This window comes from Haliotis asinina, chromosome 5, assembly GCF_037392515.1.
Source record: "Haliotis asinina isolate JCU_RB_2024 chromosome 5, JCU_Hal_asi_v2, whole genome shotgun sequence".
In the NCBI taxonomy this organism is placed as follows: domain Eukaryota; kingdom Metazoa; phylum Mollusca; class Gastropoda; order Lepetellida; family Haliotidae; genus Haliotis; species Haliotis asinina.
The window spans coordinates 45,330,753-45,355,118 of NC_090284.1; the positions used below are offsets into that span (position 1 = coordinate 45,330,753).

Here is a 24,366-nt window from a genome sequence, read left to right on the forward strand (position 1 = left end):
AGTGCACAAATGCCAAGATGAATTGGCAGAAATATGACATCTCATCTACTTAAAAGACAGAAGATATGTGAAATGAAAGAAAGAAGACTAGTTGGACTCTTGCATTGTGGTTTTAAGACAGGAAGACATGAGACATGCATAAATAGAGAATCTCACCCTCGTGTCTACTGATATCCAATATATCAACATGAGTTGATAAAGTTACAAATATTCGAGGCTTTCCGAGAATAATTTTACCTTTATCAACGTATGATAATATATCTGATATCAGTAGTCAGGAGGGTAAGATTCTGTTTATCATCCAAAATCATTCTTCATCAGTTTTCAGTGAGAAATCTACACCTATCAACACTGTACTACCATTATACTTTCGGTGTAGCGATGTCATAGCATTGTGACGTCATCAAGTTCATGACCTTATAGCATTGTCAAGGCATTGTACAAAACCTACTGTCAAAACGATATGTGCCAGGAGACATAATATTATCTCACACAAGCGATATCTCATGTGGAACACAGTTTTGGATGATAAAAAATATACTGCTCTAAAAAACATAGGCTCATGATATCTTTGTGGATATACTTTTGGATTTTTAGTTTTGAACAGCATATACCCAAATGTTCATGATCCGTAACTTTTGTGTTCAGTATTAACCCGACATAATATGGATAGGCTGTTGAGGTGTGTATGGTAATTTGGTGATATAAAAGGTGTTTTTCAGTAATATTCCAACAATGATACAGCGAAGAGCAACATAAAATGAGCTTTCTCATGGTAAACATTTGGGGAATCGAACCCGTGTCTTCGGCAAGACGAACGAACGCTTTAACCACTACGCTACCCCAAAGCACTCGGTTGGTTCAGTGGCTGTGACAACAGAAGGATCCGTTGGTCATGCGTTTGAATCAGAGCCATGTGTATTATAATCTTTATCTTACTCAGTAATATATACCCGTGCTTGAAAAAAAATCTAAACGTCCCTATGTAGCATTTGTACCCTCTTTAAAACATTCAGCTAGGATGAATGTATCATGCATATGCGAGGTCATTTAGCAACCCAATCATGTGTATACTTCAAAGGGTGTGAAGGTTATGCATTCACAACTTTAGTTCCAAACAATAAAGAGATATGAGGTTGTCTTGTTGTTACTGCTTTCGTTTGTTACACCAAAGTTCGATTAGCAAAATATACTGTATGTGCCAAGGCCATGTGAAATAGCACTAAAAGCAGATATTCAGTCACTCCCACTGTAAGGTATATTGCAGAAACTATTATTACAATATCATAAACAAGCTATATATATTGGTATTGGTATTTTGACTGATACCTCTAGGAGATGCATAGCTTCTTGTCCTTTCTGCAAATACTGAATGATTAACGTATAATAGTAATATTAGTACCGGCGTTTCATTAAAACTAACAAAATGGGAGAATCATGGGCTGCTTGCTCATTCATGCGAAATGAGATATTAAGCAGAGGCAATCGGTACAATTAGTGTAGTATTGATTCACGTCATAAGTACGACAACCGTATTATAAGATAATCAAATATCTTATCTATTTTTGAATGACATTAACCTTAAATCATCTCATTAATGATGTGCAGCTCTTACAAGACCTGGTCCATTCAATGTCCATTACCCGTCCTTTTATTGTGGCATTATTCGCTCATAAATCCAAATACTTTCAGATAAGGATACTTTTTCTTCGATTATCAATCTATCAAATATGAAACACGGTCGTGTAAAAATGTAAATGACAACCAAATATTTGATTTGCATCACACCATAATTGGCTATGAGCTTTTTTTGTTGAAAAGAAAGGAAACATTTCGTAGAAGATCCCATTTCAAAGGACTTCAAACACAGCAATAATCGTTAACGCGCCAATGTTCCCAGTGAAACATCAAAACAGCTGTGATCCTGAGACAATATCCAAGGGACCTGTTGAACGGATCCTAGATAAGATGCATGTATATCATGGCATCCAGTCTGACATCCCTCTATAATCACATGGTTAAAACAGTGTTCTTGAATCTAAACAAGTAAAGGGTGTAAACATTGGCATAATTACAGATTATGTATATCATATAAATATGTCCTTAAGCAAATCATGTTCAGAATGTACCATCATCCATAGTATATTTGGTAGGTTTGCTTCACATGATGTGGCGATTGCGTAGAAGTCTAGTCAACAGCAAGTATAACTGGATACAATCACCGCCATGAGCGTCCAGATTAGAACGTTATAGCTCCATTATGTATATCTTCACAATCAATAACGCGTCATGCTGCTCAATTTATCAAAGCAAATGAATATCAGCTGTGTTCAGAGATCCAGTATTTAACGTGCAAACATATATTGACTGAAAGACATCAAGGTGATTTATCACTTAAGGCCAATATTGGCTTCAGACTTGAAGTTGTTATCACACAGTTATTAGCATGTCTTTCCTGGTATGCATACTTTCAATGTCCAGTGATCAAATGTCAACATGGCTCTTAAGGGAGATAATGTTCAAAGGTGAGTTTACACCAATCCCACTCGCTCAATCAATGTTCCTAATAAATGTATTACATATCGATTCACACAACACTTACAAACTTTTGACTCAGAAGAGAACTGAAGTGTAACAATAATTAATTAGTAATTTTACAGATGTAAACATGTCTCGCTCGTTTAAACTAATTACTTCTGCTATGAAGTATAGTCGCCCTGTTTAAACTATTAACACGTTCAGAACACTGGCATAGTGTCAACATGTTCTGGCTATTAAACGGACCTTACGTTTTGAGGATATGTAGCGAGATAGGGCTTAGTGCCATTTCAAACCGTGTTTCAGTTTGATCACTGTGTGTCACTGCGATGTGGAAAGATTGAGGAAAAGTCGTAGACTGAATGAGTTTAGTTTTACGGGGCTTTCAGCAATAATCCAGCAATATCGCTGGGGAGACACCACAATTTGGTTCACACATTGTACCCATATGGGGAATCGAACCCGGGTCTTCGGCATGAGGAGCGAACACTTTAACCACTGGATCACACTGTCGCCCAACACGGCTATGAAGCTGACAAACATATCAGAATCTCTCCCACTTTTGTAGGTATGTTTCTGGTGTGACAAAGAAAACGTCCCACCTTCCCCCACCACCCACTCCTCCTTTAAACATGGAAACAGAAGCTAAACCATTCCACATGCATCAGAAGTCTTTGCTAAAAGCCGAATTGGTCGTACAGTTGTGACTATATTATGAGTAACATATTTGTTTCAGCAGTATTACACCTGTGCTATGTTGTTTGTAGACAAATCAGGTCTGGACCAGACAATACCGTGAATGTAACCATGCGATAGGATGACGGAGCATGTGTTCAAACGCACGACACGTTATATTCAGATTCCGACACGGTGCCTTTCGCAAGAAAATATAAAACGGCCAAAAACCATTTCCCTAAAATAGTTATGAAAACCAAAATATATTCCGAAAATGTCTCGTCACACACACGCCCATCATGAGTACACAACGATAGCCAACATGACCTGTTTGTAATCAGCTAAGCAGGTTTAAATAGCGCAGATAATGAATTTGCAAAATAGCTTTCGCAATACAAGATGAAGATCCATCCTAACTTACTGGTTCCTCTTGCCTTGTGTAAACAAAGTGTGGTCCGGGGTCGTTCCATGAGTGTGAAGATACCATTTAGGTAAACACATGTACGCGACCCCCAACAGTGGTTTGAAAGGACATATGTAATTATTCATCTCAGCCCGCTAACCTATCTCACCAGACAAGCACGAAACCCCTCCTAGGCCCATAATTACGTTCATGTAGCGTGTATGTATCAATAGTCAGCTTCCTAATTGCACAGAGAACATGCAACCTGCAGATCAATGTACCTGTTATGAGACTAGTCGATGTTATGGTAATCTCCTTGGGGGCCAAATATTTATCTTCAGGGGCTGCTATACTTTAGGGGGCTAGATGTAAACTTATTAAATGAGTATTGACGTGCAATTGAATTTCGAAAGCTAGTTTTGACAAAGTGCGAGTTTTCTTTGTTCTTTAAGATGTTGCTCGCTATTTGGCGAAATAAAGATCGTAAAAGTCTTCATAGGTTTAAATGTCATTGCCAACCCAGGCCTCAAAGGAACTGACCAAATTCAGTTGGTTTACGTGATGCCAAAAGCCCAAGTAAGATTCCCGATTACTTGATTAACGTCAATTTAAGTGGTACCATATTGATCACTGACTACTGACTTATCCTCTACAGTAACACATAAATTCTGTACTGCTGAGCAACTTGATAACCGTGACGGTGCTATGCTACCATATGATAGATTGTGTGGTTCTTTAAGTATGAATTGTAAGCGTGTGTGTATAACCCACCAACACATTTACATCTTATGTGCAGGAAGTAAAGATTCTTCACCGATGGAACACTCAAAAATTATGATTGATATGCAAGCATAAACAAACAAAACAGGAAGTTGAGGAAACCGAGCGCCCACTGTGTGCTATTGTCAGTGCAAAATGGTTCCTGTTAGCGGTAATGATTTCTTGTCAAAAGAGAGAAATGTATTATGTCAATGGTGACTAAGACAGGCAGTTGTCCAATTCAGAAATAACCCTGTAGAAATAAGGTATTTAAACTCCTTGCAAGAGATGGCTTTTCCTCCGCGCTTCTACATTGATCTTTAACAAGGAGTAGTTTTAGGCAGGAAAACAGCAGTTATCCTTTATTAAGATGAGAGAAATTGATGGTGTGTGTGAATACTCTTCTATAAATAATTCTCATATATGAGACAACACCAATCCTGTCGTAAAAACTATAAAAATATGTTCTCTACGTACGATGCAAAAACAAAAAACTAGCGTGACGTCAGTGTCATGTTCTATATTCTTATTACTAGTCTATATGATTTCTATTTTACAACTTTTAATTTAAAAAAACCTCTTACTCCAAAGCCCAAGTATAAAAGTACAGCATAAAGGATTCATCAAAGAACGTTCCAGATAAGAAGTGATACTTTGTAAAGCCATTAAACTGGAAAGAATTCACCCCTCGATCATCCCTACATATTTCGTCCATATGAAATCGTACAAACCTTTTACTTATGTATCATGGTGGATCGAACAGTAACAATTGCAAGATATCTGCCCATTCCAAATCATTACTTTTCTAAGTATACGCCGTATAAATTCGTCAGACATGATGTTGCAAGGAGTACCGATGGGTAATTCGTGGGTCTTTGACGTACGAGAAGAACATGAATGCAAGACGTTTCCATAACCTTCAAGCAATTTGAGGTTTGCAAGGATTCTGGATCGTTAGATAGTTTGTCAGAGTTATTTCAAAGAATATGACAGTCCTAAAACCCTTGGTGTAAGATCAGAGAAAGGATGTGATTTAAACGTCTCCCATTTGACTGCAAGATGAGCATATTACCACTGAAATCGACCACGGTAATAAACTGTCTCTAATCCGCTCATAGGAACCTATCTTGAGCGTTTGCTTTGATCACAAAGCATGACTAATTGGTAACAATTAACTCTGCGGAATAAATCCTGTTAACCAGTATAGGAAGTTTGGTGATGGTACATGCAGAATCTGTGAGGGTGTTAAGAGGAATTAAAGAGGAAGCAAAGAGTCTTGTGATCAAGGTTTGCCCATAGAATATAATACTACAGATAATAGTTGCTCGGACATGAACGACGCATGGCAATAGCAATGGCAACACTAAATGGCGGTTACTTGGCAACAGCAAAGTCGCTTACACGACAATAGAATATAATAGTGCAGTTAATAGTCGTTCAGACATGAACAACACATGGCAATAGCAATGGCGGTTACACGGCAAACAGCAATGACGGTTACATGGCAGCAGCAATAGCGGCAACATGGCAACAGCTATAGCGTTTTCCTTCCGCAATTTTTATAACAGTGGAATTCGGAGATCCTCAGCACTTACATATGCCATGTGTCAGGTGAAGAAGCTTTATGATTATCATTAGAGTATATCCGAATAAGAGGTAAATCTTGAGCGGAACTGTATTATGTTCTTGGCTATATCACGTTCTTGCGATTGCATCTCAATGGACCGATGTGACGCCATCGGTTTATACGGCTTAGCAGTCAAATGACTTCTCGGCTGTTGAGAAGCAAAATATATGTTCTTTACACTAAAGACATTGGTTATTCGTGTTGATATAGTTGTTAGAGCGGTTTTGATGATAAATAAATTAACCTCAGACAGGCATATTTCGATATAAAACAAATCAACATTAGTCAGTAAGTTAAAAATCCTTTTCAAGACGTGTACTGTTATGTTTTATATTAAAAATATAATAGCAATATTTGCCATATGTACGGTAGTCATTCTTACTTTTAGAAACAGCATCATTCACAGGGGTCTGTGAATAATTGAATCTGTGTAAGACAAACCAGTGGTTGATATTAAAATGAATGCACCACACAGCCTAGGTACGATGTAATGTTATCAATCAAGTCATGAAAGATGCCGATCCGATCCATTACAAGGAAAGGTTACTGTAGGCCAGTTCTAGTCACCTGTTCCCCCGAGGGTGAAACAGTCTCCTCCAGACATAGAAGGCAAATAGAACATGCACATAAGATATAATGAAATTGATGGCATGGTTAGTGTGCAATAATTGTGAAGAAATTGAACGGACGTACATGCAACAAGCTAAAAAGCGTGTTAACAGTTTTCCTTGGGTAACACTGTCTCCGATCTCTAATGAGCCTCAAATATCCTACAACGAGCGCAGTAAACGCATGTATAGTTGAAATCAATTTCCTGTAAATGTTGCCAATACACTGAATCTCAAACATAATCACTCCATTTTGTTTAAAGAGGCCGCCAAAGTGCGAATACATATCTTAAAAGTTATAAAAATCATCCCCAAATGAGAGCTACCGGGTTTGTGTGGACAGTGTTATTATGTGGAAAATTGCAGGGCATTGACAAGGCAGACGAGGCTAATAACTCCATACGAAGGCAACTGCTGAACGACGCGGGCTGCTCAAATTGCCCAATAATGAGTTAACAATGCAACAGAAATTTGCAGAAGACTATTACAGATAGGTCCATCAGGCGAACAATGTATTCTAGGGCCAAACTGGACAATTGGTCAATGAAGGGGAAGCTGGTGAAAATAAACGTCCATGCTGACAACGCGTCGAGCTAGAAAATCGATTATGATAGTTTGCCAATGGTCGAAGACCTTGATCTTTCCTGAGAATGCATTTGTTAGGTTCTAGTCCCTTCTTCGGAGGATTGAATTACCCAGTCTATACACATAACCCAAGGGATATTCAAGCAAGGTTTGATCGTAAATGTGATGGATAAAGTTCTCGTCTCCACTCCTTCAGGTCAGCTCAGTTTGGAAATGCAAATTGAAGCAGATTTTGGTGCTGACAGGCATTTATGCTCCATGATGATTACGTGGACAATTTTTTTATTAAAACACGAGACTGTTTTAGTAATAGATTTCTCGAAAATTCATTACGGTAAAGACACGTCGGGTGGCTGTAAAACGACCTGTTACGATGAATGCTGTTCTTGGTAATCGATGTAATAAAATTTCTTTTCACACCTCAGAAGGATATATCCTCAGGTTACTCACAAGTATTTACTTTGATGTATAACTGATTAGATGATTGGTGTAATCGATGTCATAGAAGTCGGTCCCGATGGCTCTAGAGAGGAATAATTGAAGTGATGCGCACAGTTTCTCATTTTGCTGGCATTGGTTTACTGAGGTAACAGTAATCCCACAGAATAAACTTTTTTTGTACAAAGACTAACCTTGATGTGTTGGGAGACGTGAATGAGCAGCAGAAAGTCTTTCATGTAATTTCTGCGATCTTGCATACAGTTGATCTGACATGTGTCTGCAAAGCATAAAAATATGGCTTTCGTAACAAAGGATCAGATGAGTTGACTGCAAAAACACGATCTTTGATTAAAATACTGCAAGAATGTGTTTTTGGAGCGCCTCATCGCTGTTGTTCAAGAACATATAAAGTTTCCGTTATGTATGAGTACCGGCTAATGATAATCACATATTCAAGGTAGCTGCTGGTTGTTATGAAACCATAAGAAGCTATTTCTGTTGGAAACATCTGGGTAAAAATGTGTTAGTTCTCTGTACTAATATGCAACTCTCACTGCAAGTCTTTAAAGTTAACTGCCAGTTATGTTGAAAACTAAAAATACAAAGCAAAACTTTGTGTTAATTGAAAAGCATAATTCAATACAGATCGGTTAACATTCTCAAAACCAATAACACGTGTTCAAAAGTTCAAACTGAGTATTTTTACTTCAATTATCAATATGAATTAACACAAAGACAAACACAATGTCGTCAAATTGTTTTCTCACAGAACATTTGATATAAAACCATAAGAGCTATTGGAAGCTTAATTCGGGGAAGAGGTGTTTACAGAAGATTCTCGAAAGAATATTTGATCCCCAGTATCTCAACAACTCGCAAGTAGTCTCAGTGGCATCTGAAAGGGCTAACAACCCTCAGTGTAGAATATCCATGACGTCGTTGGCACACCATCCTTGTCAGCAGAACTCAAAAGGACTTTCACCGTGTCTGCTGGAAATAAAGGGCCATCACATGGGCATTGTGGAGACATATACTGTCTGTTCCGCTTGTCCTCTGAGACTTGGAATCTGCTTTGAAGTATCTTGGTGTTTCACTAGGGTTTTGTCCGTATGTGTTAAACAGCGTTATGAGCATTGGGATAGTATTACAGTTAAATGATTTAACCACAGACAGCATAAAAAGTATCTGTACCCACAAAATGGGATGATTATATATGACCAGGTGTAAACAATATTTTGCTTAAAATGATCAATTTTAAAATATTCATTTCATCTCACTTGTTTTGGTATATCTTGTATATCTATAACATGTTATGGCGAAATATGTTACTATAATGTTCAAATTAATGATGATGATGGTATTGATGTAGATGATGCAAACAAACAACATGACAGAGCGTCAGCTACATTTTGTAATTAAATACTTACGAGACTTGAGTTTTTAACGATATTACTTTGCTTGGCAATGGCGAACATGTAATATGAATATATCAAATACTGTCATAATCTGATACGTTCATATTCCATCACTCCACACATTCTCAGTACGTTTGTAAGCATTTACAACATCCGTATCATCTGTCGTATATTTTAAAACGTATTCATGACTTTTCGATTCTGTAAATGAATAACTGCCCATGCCGAGCTGATTGCTTCAACTTATGTTTTACGTATTACTGATTCACTTAACTCAAATTTCGTAAAGTTAGAAACCCAACAAAAAGGAGCCATGTATTCTAGACGCCGTAAATGGAATTTCTTTGACAAGACATAACGCTCTTAATAGCCGGAAAATAGTTTAGGTGACATACTCTTAAAATACTTGGGGCGAGTAAAACGCATAAAGTGGAGAATTGAATTAAAGTGTTGCATAGTTCCCTCTGAGTGGAGCATGGATGGCGGATTACAGGCATAATGCAGCCGTCCAAGGCATCCTAGACAAGCACTCTCGAGGGGGAGAAAACAGTAACTTACCATCTCTTCCAGTTTACCCAATTTCGTGGTGTAATTGAAAAGCCATTAACGCGATGATGTGATTATTCTAGCATCGTCGTTGTTATTATGGCACACAGGACTATCTCAGGAAGCAATGAACAGCTATGATAACATTAACACAAAAACAATCGGTTACTGTTGCAATGTATGATAAGACTTTTTTCATGTACAAACATGTGCAATTCTACACATGGCGCTTTATGGGTGGTTGTTAACACAGTTGGCCCAGACGGTCAAGTCTTTGGTGGCTTCGCATTTCGATGTGCAGAGTCGTGTGCATCAGGCGAGATAGAAATTCGTACTGCAAGTTTCCAATTCCTGTTCGTCCTGATTGTGTTTCTAGATGCGTTTGCATGGTGTGTACGAGTGCCCGTGGATTTCGGCAAAGTTGTAAATATCTTACCATTCTCAGCTCAAGCTGACATGCCGCGATATAACTGAAATAACATTCATCACTGTGTAAATAAATTTGTTTAACGCACTAATGATGGAGGCATTAGATATGAAGTCGTCCTCTCTGATAATTCTGTAAAGTTCAATATTTTAGTGCTTATATTTTGACCAGACCTATCTAGATGATATGACATCATCACATATGTGGAGTATAGGAACACATACCCATTGAAGATCCGGGTCCTGACTGTTCTTCAGCAACTCGCGGCAATAAGGTGGCCAGAGTAGATAACTTGGTTGACATTCTGTGTCTGACGGCATGTATCACTGACAAAATGTGATGCCCAGGCATGTGGTCACACAATGTTAACATTGTAGACACAAGAATTTAGTTTTCTTGTTATAGTATCTACTTATGATTCGTAATGTTTTTACATTGGAAAAATAATGTCTGAGCACGCATGTAATTACATTAGCGACGCGATCTTAAAGTCGATGTACTTGTATATGTATTTAACAAAATATTAGGGATCATGAAAAACATGTGTATTGAATACAGGAACTGCTTGCTCAGTCGTTACTACATTTAAAATACTCTCGAACTATTTATAAATCCTAAACGTTCGTTTCTTTAGTATATAATTTCGGATCGGAGACACTCCGTATACTCCCATGCGATATATCATGTCTCTGATAAGGCAAGCATTTCACAAAGTAGTTCTTGTTTAGTTTGGGTGATAACGTTTGTTCAAAGTGTCAAACTAAATTGCATTTTATGTTGCAAATGCTACGAGACACATGTTAGAGTGGCATATATGCATTATGGAGAAGGTTAAACAAACAAGAAATAGGTGGAGACCAGCAATAACTCAATCGTCAATAACAGTACGTCACATTTAATCTCGAAAACACCCCATTAAACAATGAAACAACGTTGGAACATTGACAGCCATTGAAGATACCTGCTTTTTCACTTAATGGGATGGTGTAGCATGACGACAAGAGACAAAGCCTATTTCACTAGCTATCTCTCTGTCGACCACGTTGTAAATGATGAATTTAATTTGTATCTTCATGTGATGAAATGTATACCGACTACCACTAACAGAACGTTGGACCCCGTTCTCCTTGGAAAACGTCATTGGTGTACACATATGGCTGCATATGTACGTCTTCTGCTATCGGAAAACTACTGAAGATATCAACCATGAGAACTCAAGAGAGCTGTCAGTGTTATAAACTAGACAAACAACATTAGGTAATAGATACCTCAGTATCGACCGGTAGATGGTCTGCCAGTAGGTTGACTAAGATTTGGTCTTTGACTGAGCTGATGTCTACGCCAGTATGAACAGGAGATTCCGGGTTAGACCTGGTCTCCATCAACCACTACTTGTCGACAGTGGCGATTTGATGGATTGGGTGGTCAGACGCGATGACCTAGTAGATTGCGTCTCATCGTACAAAGGTGTTGTGGTACATTACTCCATCACTTTGTCTAGACACGATTATATACAGACAATCTCGATATATATGGAATGTCGCTGAGTACGATCGTACACAATAAACAAATTCATCAAATGATCTGAAGTATTCACCGTTGCAGGTTACGTTCAATTATGTGCAATCGATCTTTGGGTCACAAAAACATGCATGTGGCTCCACGCAGTTCAGACACATCATGCTTGAAGTATAAGACACTGTTCAGATTAATCATGCAGTATATAAACCAGTTCAGATTCGTCATGTAGTATATAAACCAGTTCAGATTCGTCATGCAGTATACAAAACTGTTCAGATAGATTCACTATGCAGTATACAAACTGTTCAGATTCACCATGCAGTATACAAACCAGTTTAGAACCATCATGCAGTGTACAAAAACTGTTCAGATTCGTCATGCAGAGTGCAAACAAGTTCAGATTCACCATGTGGTATACAAAACTCTTAAGATTCACTATGCAGTATACAAAATTGTAAAGATTCACAATGCATTATTCCGTATTTGATTAATTGTGTTCCGAAACAGCCATGCGCCAAAAACACAACTCAAAGCCTATTTACAATTTCTTTGTGATTTATGTTTACGTGAAATGTGACTATAATGTGCAATGGCTGAGCTCCCGAAGGTGCAGGGCCGGAAACCGAATTAACATTCTTGCCAATGCCGACCACACTCACGATAACTGTTTGGACTTTCCTGCCGAGCCGTCATAAATCTCACACGGCTAACACGCTGAGCACAGTTAGTGGCAAACTATTGTTGCATACCATTCCATATACAATCCACATATTATACATTTTTGAAACGGAAGCGCATTTTGCAACGCACACAAGTACCAATACCTAGCGTGCCATTTTTGTGTGTGTATGCGTGTTGTTGTTTTTTTTGCTTTTGTGATTAACGATGTTCAGTAATTTTACGTGTTGTGACTTTCCTTATGCACATACACATATATGTATTGGCTTGAAAGCGTACACCTTTCGTGGGCTTTACTTAAACACAGTCGCGTGGCTAACTGTTGCATACAGGAAGGGCTAATTTTAGCCGCGTCTGATGAAGTCTTGCCGTCTCTTCATCGCCTGACAAACACCAATACGCCTGTATACCATAGCTGTTAGTGATCTTAGCCACAGTGGTGAAAACATTCGTAAATGACAGAAAAACAAATCTTAGGTTAATGAGGTTGCGGTCTCCATCCAGCGAACTGAAAATGAGAACATCAGTCAAAATGAAAAACCGAAAGGGTTAACATTCCTTCAAACCCAAACCCGGTATAGCATGAATAACGGTAGATAAGAATGTGAGGAATCATGTCCTTTCGGCAGATCACACTGCTGCGTAATCTAGCTGTTCTGTAATTACCCTGCCCCAAGGTCAAATCAGTGGGATGTGCTATCTGTGTTGCCAATGCGAGTCGTGCCCGTGCTCAGTTGGTGATTATGAAAGGGTTTTGTCGCTTAATTCAGGGCAGAATCGACCATCTAAGTCCTGAGCGTGAGACGCTGGGGGTTACAGCATATTCAACGGATTGCTAGATCGTGTTGTCATTGACTGGCGACTTTCAAAGTTACACACAGTGAACTGCGAATATTAAAATCAATTAGAGAATAATCATATTTATTAAACTCCCAAGCCTTTACTGACTGTGCTTTTCTTTTATATGTATGCTAACACGCTCAGACGTGATGGATTCATCGAGAGCCGTGTAACGGATACCATTGATACAGTCTCAACATCTGCAGCTTTATCCTTACTGAAGACATTATATAATCCAAGCCATTTTCACAATGTATTCATGAGGCTTATGTAACCAGAAAAAGAAATTTAAAGAAAGGATAACCATATTCATAATGCTTAGACAGAAAGAAAGAAAACAAAACCGTGCAAGAAATACCACATTGCCACGACAACATGTTGACATTTGCCTTGAACTAATATTGATTTCACATTTCTCATTAAACCATGATCGGAGATTTTTCGATTTAATTCATCTATGAACATACCTTTTAAAAGGTACATGCCTGATGCACATGTACATTTATTTAATCCTTTTACAACACTCGTGCAAGCCAGTGGCTCCTGTATGTATCCAAACTTTATCCAGAATTTGATTACATTCCCCTCATCCCACGCTTCATGTTCATCCTTTCATCCTATCCCCACTACTAAACCCCACCTCACCCGTCATTCCTCAACATCAGTGTACTGACCATATGTAGCTAGTATGTAAACTAATTGGTGTGTTTACTTTTAAACGGCTCATCTTAATGTTCTACAAAAGGTAGGATTATTCTAGGGGAGCACGGGACCCAGTCATATGTGGTACTGCAATCCTTTATACAGACTTGCGTCCCTTGCTTATGATGGGTTCGAATTCCTGTTTTAAGCGATCGTGTTTCTTGGTTCATCTGCAACATACCCGTTCTCGTAGGCGTCATCATCAAGGTAAACGTCCTGGGACCTGCTTAACTTTGAGCTCTCCTTTCACCTCAATCTGTCGGTCCCTGGTGTGACTTTACAACGATACATGTATATAGCAGGGTTTAACCCAGCTCACTCGTTCACGTAATCATCTGGGACTCCACAATCCTTCAGAACCTCTGAGCCTAAAAACAAACTGCCGAATGTCCTTTGTGACTGTTTAGTAGCCGACATGCTCCATAATTGCTCAAACCACGTTACCACTGTCGTAAAAACTGCCCTCATCAATACCAGATATTAAAAATGGCAGGGCGAATAGGCTTTAGGGACCTTCTTAACCACATTTTTGTACAGGCGGTCCTGTTTTGAAACAGTGATTGAAAGAAGACAACCGTGCCAAGAGACATTCAAATAAAAGTGAATATTTAATTTCAACAAGGGCAATGTTGAAAATAAAGGAAAGAGAACTTTTATTGAAGACTAAAATATAAAAAAAGTGGAAAGATAAGGAATAGCATTGGCCCTCTGCGTTTAAGCCGACCTGCGGGACGATGAGAAACAATTTCTTCTGTACTCACAATGTCTGTAGAAACAAATTTCATTTATTGTTTCTGGTCACTTCAGCACCTATCGCACTGTCTGTATTGTTGAACTCAAGTATAAATCGCTAAATCGGAGATTGGGATTTTTTTCCGAGAGAAGATCGACATAATATCACTTGGAGTAGACTTACTTCCAATAAAAACGCACCATGCGCTTTATGTAAGGGACTTGAAGTCCTCTCAACACTTACAGTGAAGTTTGATTGTGCTTTTGGAAAATTGATTTGATAAAGCTATTGACATTGTATCCAGTTCCGGCATTTGTTCAGAATCGATAAAGTAAAGTATCCACAAGTATCCCTTTGCCTGTTACCTGGATTTCTTAGAAAACCTTATGTCGATGTGGACGTAATCCCTATTTCATCTCATTATCTATGCTTACACCATCTTGTAACACTTTTACGTTGGCGGGACAGTTGTAGAGGATTCGAGTGTAGTGTCTCTGAAACCTATCATCAAATGTCAGAATACCGGTTTAGGCAACACTTTGCCCGTGGTCACAGGTTTCGCTAAAGCTATTTACGTCTTTGATCTGGATCAACTGGGGTTTGCGTCTTTATCTAGTTACATAACCCGAAAACTAGTCACAAAGAACTTAATCAAGCGCCAAGTTTCCGAAAGGTAATTAAAATTTTTCGCGGTGACCACGGTTAAAAAAATTAGTTTTTCTGACAGGTATGATCCATTGACTGTTAAAAAACGACAAAATAATTGGAATTGATGTTGATTTTATGATGACAATTGCTCATATATAAAATGGTTTTTTTTTAAAAAAAAAAAACATGCCTGTACAAGTGTGGCACTGAAATGTGATGTTGTATTTATTGGTGAATGTGAACATTCAAAATGTCATTTTGCGTGTCCTAAACTTTTCAAGGTCAATTCCGAGCGTAATCTCCATGTGCCTGTTAGACAGCCAGCACTCTCCTCCTCATACCGCAAGTCAGACTCCTAATCATCTACTCCCTTTATCATGTAAATCACCTTCAAATCGGGCCAGCCAAGCTATTCTCGAAATACTCATGGCGCGGCTAACTTCGTAAGGCCATTCTTAACGCATTCTTCACAATCAAACTTAAGTCTTCTTAGGGCTACAAACCTTTCGAGAATAGGGGCCCAGGTTCGCTACAGGAGGACCCCTCTGTTGCACACGACGACCAATCATCTAACAGGTATGCTCTAAAGTGCTTAGACCGGGCTTATCAAAGCGTGAAATGCCAGGGTGTGCTTAACTAAGCTCTTTGTGTGTACGAAGGCCGAAGTGAAAAATGAAAACCTGTTCCAGCACCGTTCACCCGCACTGGTCCTTTCACTGAGACAAATAGACATATATGGCCCACACAACCAGCAGAGAGAATATCCATATTATGGTAAAATCAAGAGATGTGTTTCTCAACAATTAATATTCCATCCTTTGGATTATATGTTGAAAGTGATATCATATGTCAGTTAATGTTTACTCATGATAACAATATGACCATTTTGAACCCGTTTGCCGTTTCATTTACTCTGTTCTTTTTCAGTTGGCAACAACAGATTTCATAAAGCGATTGCATTTGAAATTAATTATCAGTTGATAACAAATACAAAAAGTCCAAAGGTTTTGACTGCAACCTGTCTACGATTCTGATATACAGATAAATTCCTTATAGTGAGTGTTCATGTTATATAGTTTGTTATTTGGTTTCAGCAACATATGTTGCATAATGTCAAGGATACTGCCAGACACGTAACAATTTCAATGGCATTGTGGAAATTTAATGCTTTACAATAAAATGTCATATGGTATATGCAATTACCTACACAGACAAACAACAGCAGAGAGCGTTGTAATACAGCCCGGTTTATAGTAACGTCTCTCTTTACGTTTGCACAAGGGCAGTCATAATGTGTAACGTCCTGGTTAGAATTCAGCCAGCTCACAGTCTTGCGCTCTTTCTTAGAACGGGGAATGTTGAGTAGTACAGTGACTAACGCTGAAGACCCACGTTCGATTCCCCACATGGGTATAATGTGTAAAGCTCATGTCCGGTCTACCCCGCCATGATTTTGCTGAAATATTGTTAAAAGCGGCGTAAAACCGAATTCACTCTCACATTTTTAGAACGCATTTCCTCGGTGTCAGACTCCCTTGTTAGAATGTCATTTCAAATCTCCATTGTTTAAATACATTTGGCAATATAGTTAACTTTTAGATGTAAATCTTTCCTCTAAATTCACAAACTAATTTCACTAATCTCAGTTGTTTTCACAGCTTCACCCGAGGCTCCGGTACACTTACTCGAAAACCTTGATTGAACTGGCCATTTCCGAGTTACGCTAACTACACATCACCCCCGAATTCTATTTAAGTATACACGACTTTGCTTAGACCTAGCATTAATCGATCATAGGACTCGATGATAAATACCAGGGACGGTATTATTATTTTGGTTCCTGTATAAAATGATAACGCACCCACTGCTCTTTGGCGTCGGCATACAATGTCAGAAATTTTGATTGAAGATAACTGAATGGCGACATGTGTCTTCTAAGGAGAACATCTGGTTCACTCATGATAGCATACAATGGCGGCATTTTGATTTGAGAGAATTGAAAGGTGACATGTTGTCTTCTAAGGAAAACATCCATTTACCCCAAGATCCACCTTCTGGATAAGACAGGATATTTACGGCGACAATCAACATTGTTGTACCTGTGCCATATGTACGTAATGCCTTGGTATGAGAGCGAACGATGATATGTGTTGGAGTGAGTGAGCTAGATTTCACTGATGACACCAGGTGGTCGCACATACTTACCCTCATTGCTTACTCTTTTCACGAGCACCTGGTGTCAGTTCAGTTATCCATTACTGCTGTTTGCATCACTGCTTTCCATCTTATGCAAAATATAAACTGTTGGGCAGGTAATTGATCATTCCGTGGAGTTGACGTTTTATATCCAATGTCCCACGATTACCTCAGAGTGGAGTAACAAGTGGCTTTAAGGTAAGTTATGGGATATTGTAGCTGGCAGACCACACACTCTCAGGTAAATATTTAAGCTGGTATAAATGAATATGAATAACGCAGACCACTCTGTCTGATAGGAATGTTAATCTGAATATATGAATACGATTAGACTGAACCTTCCTCGGGGATGAACATCTTACATGAAAGTGACATAAATGTACATGATCAAGACAGACCACTCCGTGACACAAACATGTTAACCGACATAAAATGAACATGACTGAGGCAGACCACTTAGGGGAATTAACTTGTAAAAAGACAGGCATACACGAATATGACAGGGACAGACCACTCAGAGAGATAATGATGTTAAATGACACACATGATCATGGTCGCAACAGACACCTGAGTAAGCGAAGCTGAGTTAACTGATAAATGTCAGTATGATCGGACAGATCCATCCAGAGAGATAACGTTTAAATGGCATAGATGAATATGAATGGGGTAGACCACCATTATGTGACCTCAACATGTGAAACAAAATACTTAATTTTGATAGGGACAGACCACTCAGCGAGATAATATACTGGATACAATACTTTGGGATATATGTACATTTTGAAATTCTGATTAATGATCTATTTGTTCATTGACACACGGATAAAATATCAATCCTAAAATGACGATATCCCTAACTTATTTTGTCCAGTATAATATAATTACAAGATATCCATGAACAAGGTCATGACAGACCACTCAGTGAGAAACATGTTAACAGATAAACATAAATATGATGAGACAGACCACTATGGAAGATAAACATGCAAATGTCCCACATTAAACAAGAACATTAGAACAAACCAGTGTGTGAGGGACATTTGTTAACGAAACTTTTTGAGTATGGTTGGCACACGACTCATGGAAATAACATATAAATGACATGTATGAATATTATTAGGGCACACCACTTAGAAAGACAGACATGTTAATAAGATACTTGAATATGATTAGGGCACATGTAAATATGTAAATATCACATATGAATATTAGGACAGACCACTAAGTAAGATAAACATGGAAATGTCCCACATTAAACAAGAACATTAGAACAAACCAGTGTGTGAGGGACATTTGTTAACTAAACGTTTTGAGTATGGTTGGCACACGACTCATGGAAATGACATATAAATGACATGCATGAATATTATTAGGGCACACCACTTAGAAAGACAGACATGTTAATAAGATACTTGAATATGATTGGGGCACATGTAAATATGTAAATATCACATATGAATATTAGGACAGACCACTAAGTAAGATAGACATGGAAATGGCATGTATGGATATGATGGGGAACACCACTGGAAGAGACAACTTGTTGATATACCTTGCATCATCTACATGATTACAGGTAAACATTTAGTAGACATGCAAGCAGGTGATTATCTAACTGTCTCTAACACACGTTCAACTACGCTGTACTTGAAGCTCTTTGTTAATCCTAAGGGCGTGCTTCACTAACTGAATATTCAGTGTTTAAATATCAAGATATGAAAAAGAAGTGAGGTATTAGCACCGCTACCGTGTAAACTCTCTCCACCTAAAACAAGCTCTTTGAATGTATACCAATAGTCAGTCATATCACTGACAAAACGTAACTCCATCGATTCAATACGCAACGCGATATCTCCAGAGATGTTCCTGATGCAAAATGATAAATCTTTGCATGCTCAGTAACTCGAGTTATATTACGCTTGATAGCTAATTCGCAAATGAAGCTGTGTTTAACGTGATGCTTTACCCAAAGCTTACGGGGTGTACTGAGCCTTTCTGTGCATTTACACTGGACACGATGCTCAATGCCTAACCGTCAACATTACCCCTCCAGCTTTCCGAGAGCTGCTGCCGGTGATTAATCCGCCGAGATCGGAGGTAGCAGACTGGATCAGAGAGCTTTCTGATTCCACCAGCGATAGACAGGCTGTTTAGTAGCTGGCAAAGGCGCCTTGGGCCTTAAACGCGTTTTGTTAGTAAACTATGAGAATCTTTCAAGAGTCACTGTCCAGAAGGAAAATTCTTTAGGTAAACGTTTTATGAAGGAGGCATTTGCAGGTATCATCTTATACTGACGGAGAGTTACCAGGAGTTGGTAGGTCGTTCTCTAGTTCCTGATTGTGTGACGATTTCATTCTTTCCTGAGTTGTTGTGATACACAGACTGCTTCAAAATCTAGGTAATTATTTGAAACTATTCTTTTCCTTTTCAGAAAACTTTGCATGTGAAACGCAGTTGTGACTGGATACCATAGAAGGCCAAGCGACAGTACCCTGGATATCTTTGAATCGCGAATTCAGCAGGCAGGCCTCATCTCCACACCAAGAGTTCATTCTAATCTCGGGAACTGGAAGGTTAATGCCAAGTTCACTCTATATTCTGGAAGTTTCATCAACTACGCAATGCTCTAACATAAATATTGTTGAGAACTAGTACTGTGGCAGGACACGGGTATTTGACATCAAAATGGCTGAGTTCGCTACCACAATCACGGAGTTTAAATCACTGAACACTTCAGTGATAAACGCTGCACTTCCTATCTATTTGCCCACGACTATATCGCCAACAAATACCACCAATGCTACCATGGACTTTAACGGTACAACTGAGATGTTGCACGACAATAACTTCAACTTACCTTGGTGGCAACAGCTTCTGTTCATAACAATGTTTGTGGCAATGTTTGTTGTGGCTGCTGGTGGTAATATTATCGTAATATGGATCGTTCTTGCTCATAAACGCATGAGGACAGTGACAAATTATTTCCTTGTCAACTTGGCTGTTGCTGATGTCCTGATATCATTGTTAAATACACCGTTCAATTTTGTGTACAATATGTACCAGGACTGGTGGTTCGGAGCACACTACTGCAGGTTTTCTATGTTCATATCCCCCTGTGCCATATCTGTTAGTGTTCTAACATTCACCGCCATTGCCATCGACAGGTAAGTGATCATGTCTAGTATTTCATCACTTAAATATGTATATTCAAAATGTTTTGTGGCAGGAGTTGCTTCAAAGATTTACTTCATATGCGCCTTAGGATATGGTGATTGCTATATTGTGATTTGTTTCAACTAACATTATATCGAACACCTTATCGTAATTACAGTGGTGACTTTATGGTACTTTTGATTTCACAGAGAACGCAACTTCAGACATTGTATTTGAATGTTCATAGTGTATCTGTCAGCTGAGGATCCCCAAATCCAATAGTAATAAAGTGCCACCATGCCTTCATTTTCAAACAAAGAGTATGTAACAGAAGAGGAATGAAACATTTTGTTTTCACATTTTACTAAGACCAAAGGAAACTAAACAGTAGCCGCCAGCAGTTATAATGGGCCAAGCGTGTATAAAGCACTGACTGAGTAAATGTATTTGCATAGCTAGACGAGATGCTACCACGCAGAAGCCAGATGTTGTTTATAAAATTTGATGCTTCTTAAAATGTATTATCTATTCACAATGCAACAACTGGAATTATTACGTTTCTAGTATAACATGTACCGGTAGAAAGGTAACAGGTGTCTCTTTGAAAGACATCAGCCTTTGTACATGAAAGTATAGTTGAAAACAGAACGAGATGATCCGCATAAACTTGCCATCATGCCGTTTTCAAACTGTGACGCCTCTTTAACTCATTCCATAGGCCAGCTGCAGCACTTTAATCGTACTGAGAGGATAAGAGTCTAAAGTGTGCTTGCCCTCATCATTTGTAAATGTTAAAACATTATGTGATGCGGGATGGAGAGGGCGTCAGGGATTGTGGGCTTGTAATGGCATGCTTACACTGTTACACACTTAACATTAAAGCTAGCCAACAACGGTAGATGCTTCTTTTGGATAATAAAGGTGTCAGAAAAAGCATCCAGACAAAACGTCAGCTGTATAATCCTATAGATTGGCTGTTTAATACCGCTGTTTCAGATAGTGATGGCATAAATCGCACTACGCATATCTTTGTTTACACAACGTTAGGAAATACTTATTGTAATCCCTCGTATTATCGTTCTGCGAAAAAGCCCATAGTAACATCTGAATCATAAGCCTGTAGTAACTGTCCTTAACTTCTAAACTTGTAAATACTTTCCCCCCGAATACGTTTTTCGAGCTTTTGAAGAGAAACTCCTTTCAGCGGTCGGGTGCCCAATTCCAGTCTATATGTCTTGGTCTAGACACAGTAATTAGTACACGGTGTTATTATCGCTCTGTAATTAGGACCATCATTAACTGCTAAATTGATATACATAACACTTTTTATGGTAGCGAGAATACAAAATCGTGTTTACTTGTCTGGAATCAAGGTCGGGCTTCTAACCTTCCCAAATGTAACGCCTCTTTTAAGATAAGGTGTTGCTGGATGTTTGCTCCGTGTCATACAGATACTGGCATGCACAATTATTTACACGCTATGTCAGCGCGGAAAGCTTTCCTACTTTGCAAATAGTAAATGTCCGTTATAGGGTTCTGTTTTATGCCTGTTAAAATGTTCGTTTGGTTTGACATTTCTTAGGTAATCCATTCTATAGAAAGTCATAAGTGCACGTCGTGGCATCATGGCGGTAGTTCTCTTTCATTATGACACTGAAGGTCGGAGTTCGATTCCTCAATAGTGATAAGGACTGAGTTGCTAAATGTTATGTTTGTATGAACCAGCTGGGAATGAAAGGCCTAACAGAGGCTAGATTTCCTGGTGACCAATGTCTTCGTAAATATTTGAATGGAGTATTTAGTACTATTTACCTACTGCCCACCTTTGCCAAATGTTCTGTTTGTCTGTGAATAGTACTAGTGCTTTTTTATTTCTCAAGTAAATTCGAGCATGAAAATGGTTCCAGTAAGTTCAACATCATTTCACATGGTAGTACATTATATAAACCGTCTTCATCTTCAAACCAAAAATGGAAGTCGAATGAACAATAAAAGAACAGTATCCAGAGTCATATCTGTAACTTCCAACTAAAATGGAAACATATGAGAGGGTGTGTTTTTATACAACTGTGCTAGGGGGATGTTCATGACTGAACATGAAAGTGTGTGGTAGATGTGAAGTAGGTTCAAATAAGTGTCAAAACGAATCAAGTGCGTCAAAATCATATTCAATAAAAGTAGGAATGAAGTGGACAGAGGCAGAAAAGGGAATTGGAATCAAGGCTCTTACAAATCTATCTCATGGTAAACACCATGGAGGACCTGCTGAATACATCCCGGCTGCTGCCAGCATGATGCAGTCCAATACTGTGATGTTTGCATGCAGGATGTCTGTTATCCCACTGGCATTCCCTTTCTACATGTAAAGCAGGGTATGCATTCACTTGTACACTAGCCAGGTCATCTCTACCTGTTTTGCATTTTATGCTCTGTGGAAGCTGCCTTGCCAGATATCCGACTTTGGCGTTGCTACTTATTAACACAAGTTAATAATAATATCCCCCCCCCCCCCCAATTTCTCAAGAATTAGATTTCAGGTATTTGTTTCCTTTTCAAATGAAATCAAAGTCATTTCTTAAGGAACAAAATGTACTGATACTGTTTCTGTTCACATGCAGTCCAGTGTGGTATTTCATCATGATAGTTCTCCGATTAAAGAACGCCAACTTATATATCTCTGCCGTTTACACAACAATAGTCTGTAACACCCATTACTTTATGAGAGTACATAATAATTAGAACTTACAGCTTACAACTCATGGGTGTTCGGAAAGAATACCTTTAAGCTAATACATCTGAAAGACACATGCACTTCTCTGTCAGCTTTACGCTAGCTACATACAAAGACGTTGTGCAATTGTTCACATGATTAATCGTTGTTTCATAAACTTCCCTCATTTTCCAAGTATGATTAAGAAGATAATGAAACAACAGGTACATTTGGTGACGTTTACTCTTTGAGTAAATGTCACATTCCTTAGTGTCATACAACTATTAACCATGAGGAAGTCAGAAAGCGTTTATTGTTTTGTTGGAAAACACATTTTCATTTATCTCAAAATTGTCCTGCCTTTAGAAATCAATCATAACACATATAAATATATCGATGGTAACCACGCTCACTGACAAATGCCGTATGCAACAGGGAATGTGCTTTTCTGTGTTCGACTGTAGTGCAAGAAGTTAAAAATCATGGAATGTTTTCACAAGATTGATCTTTAACCTTTCCTGAGAATGCAATCTTTAAGTTTTGAGAATTCACATAGTTTTATATTATTCCTTTGTGCCTGCAGCCGTTGGCTTAAGAGTCTACCTTTCACAACTTTTAAGGCTAAATCCGGCACAAGATTTCAAAAGTGTCGTAAAACTTTTCATCAGGTTTAACACCGAATATAAAAAGTCTTTAATTGTATTTAGCATAGCGATAGGGTGGTAAATCTTCAGCAGTATTTCTCTCTTTTTACCGATTTAATTGAGGTTTCATCAAGTACAAAAGAAAAATAGACCAGGTTTTGGAGTCTCATCAAAGCTATGAATACTAATACATGCTTGAAGAAAACCCAAAAAAACATTTCAGATAGTGAAGAAACGTCATTTCTTCTAAAGCAAAGAATGTACATACCTCATGCCGTCTCGTGTAAAGAGTCCACATAAAAATAAATGTCATTACTGATTGAAAACGAATACTTCTTCTGTTGACAAAATAGTTTAATGTTGACCAGGGTGATCAAGATTTCATAAGTCCTTTCTTCGTTATTCTTCACGAATGGCTCCACATGAAAAAATATGGTTTCTGTTTGTTCCTTATCATGACGTATTCAACAATTAAAGCGTATTTCACATTAAACTTGCTTTTCCTCGATATAAACTC

General features: G+C 38.4%; 1 protein-coding gene across 2 annotated transcripts in view; it reads left to right on the top strand.

The window, feature by feature from the left end:
- Positions 1–19,454: 19,454 nt before the first annotated feature.
- LOC137284741 (tachykinin-like peptides receptor 99D) overlaps positions 19,455–24,366 on the top strand; it is a 44,903-nt gene continuing 39,991 nt past the window's right edge. For both annotated transcript variants that reach the window (XM_067816672.1, XM_067816671.1), the window contains exons 1-2: positions 19,455–19,656; positions 19,774–20,506. In XM_067816672.1, the coding sequence (XP_067672773.1) occupies positions 20,028–20,506 (479 nt within the window). In that variant the 5' untranslated portion in view covers positions 19,455–19,656; positions 19,774–20,027. The remainder of the gene's footprint in view (positions 19,657–19,773; positions 20,507–24,366) is intronic.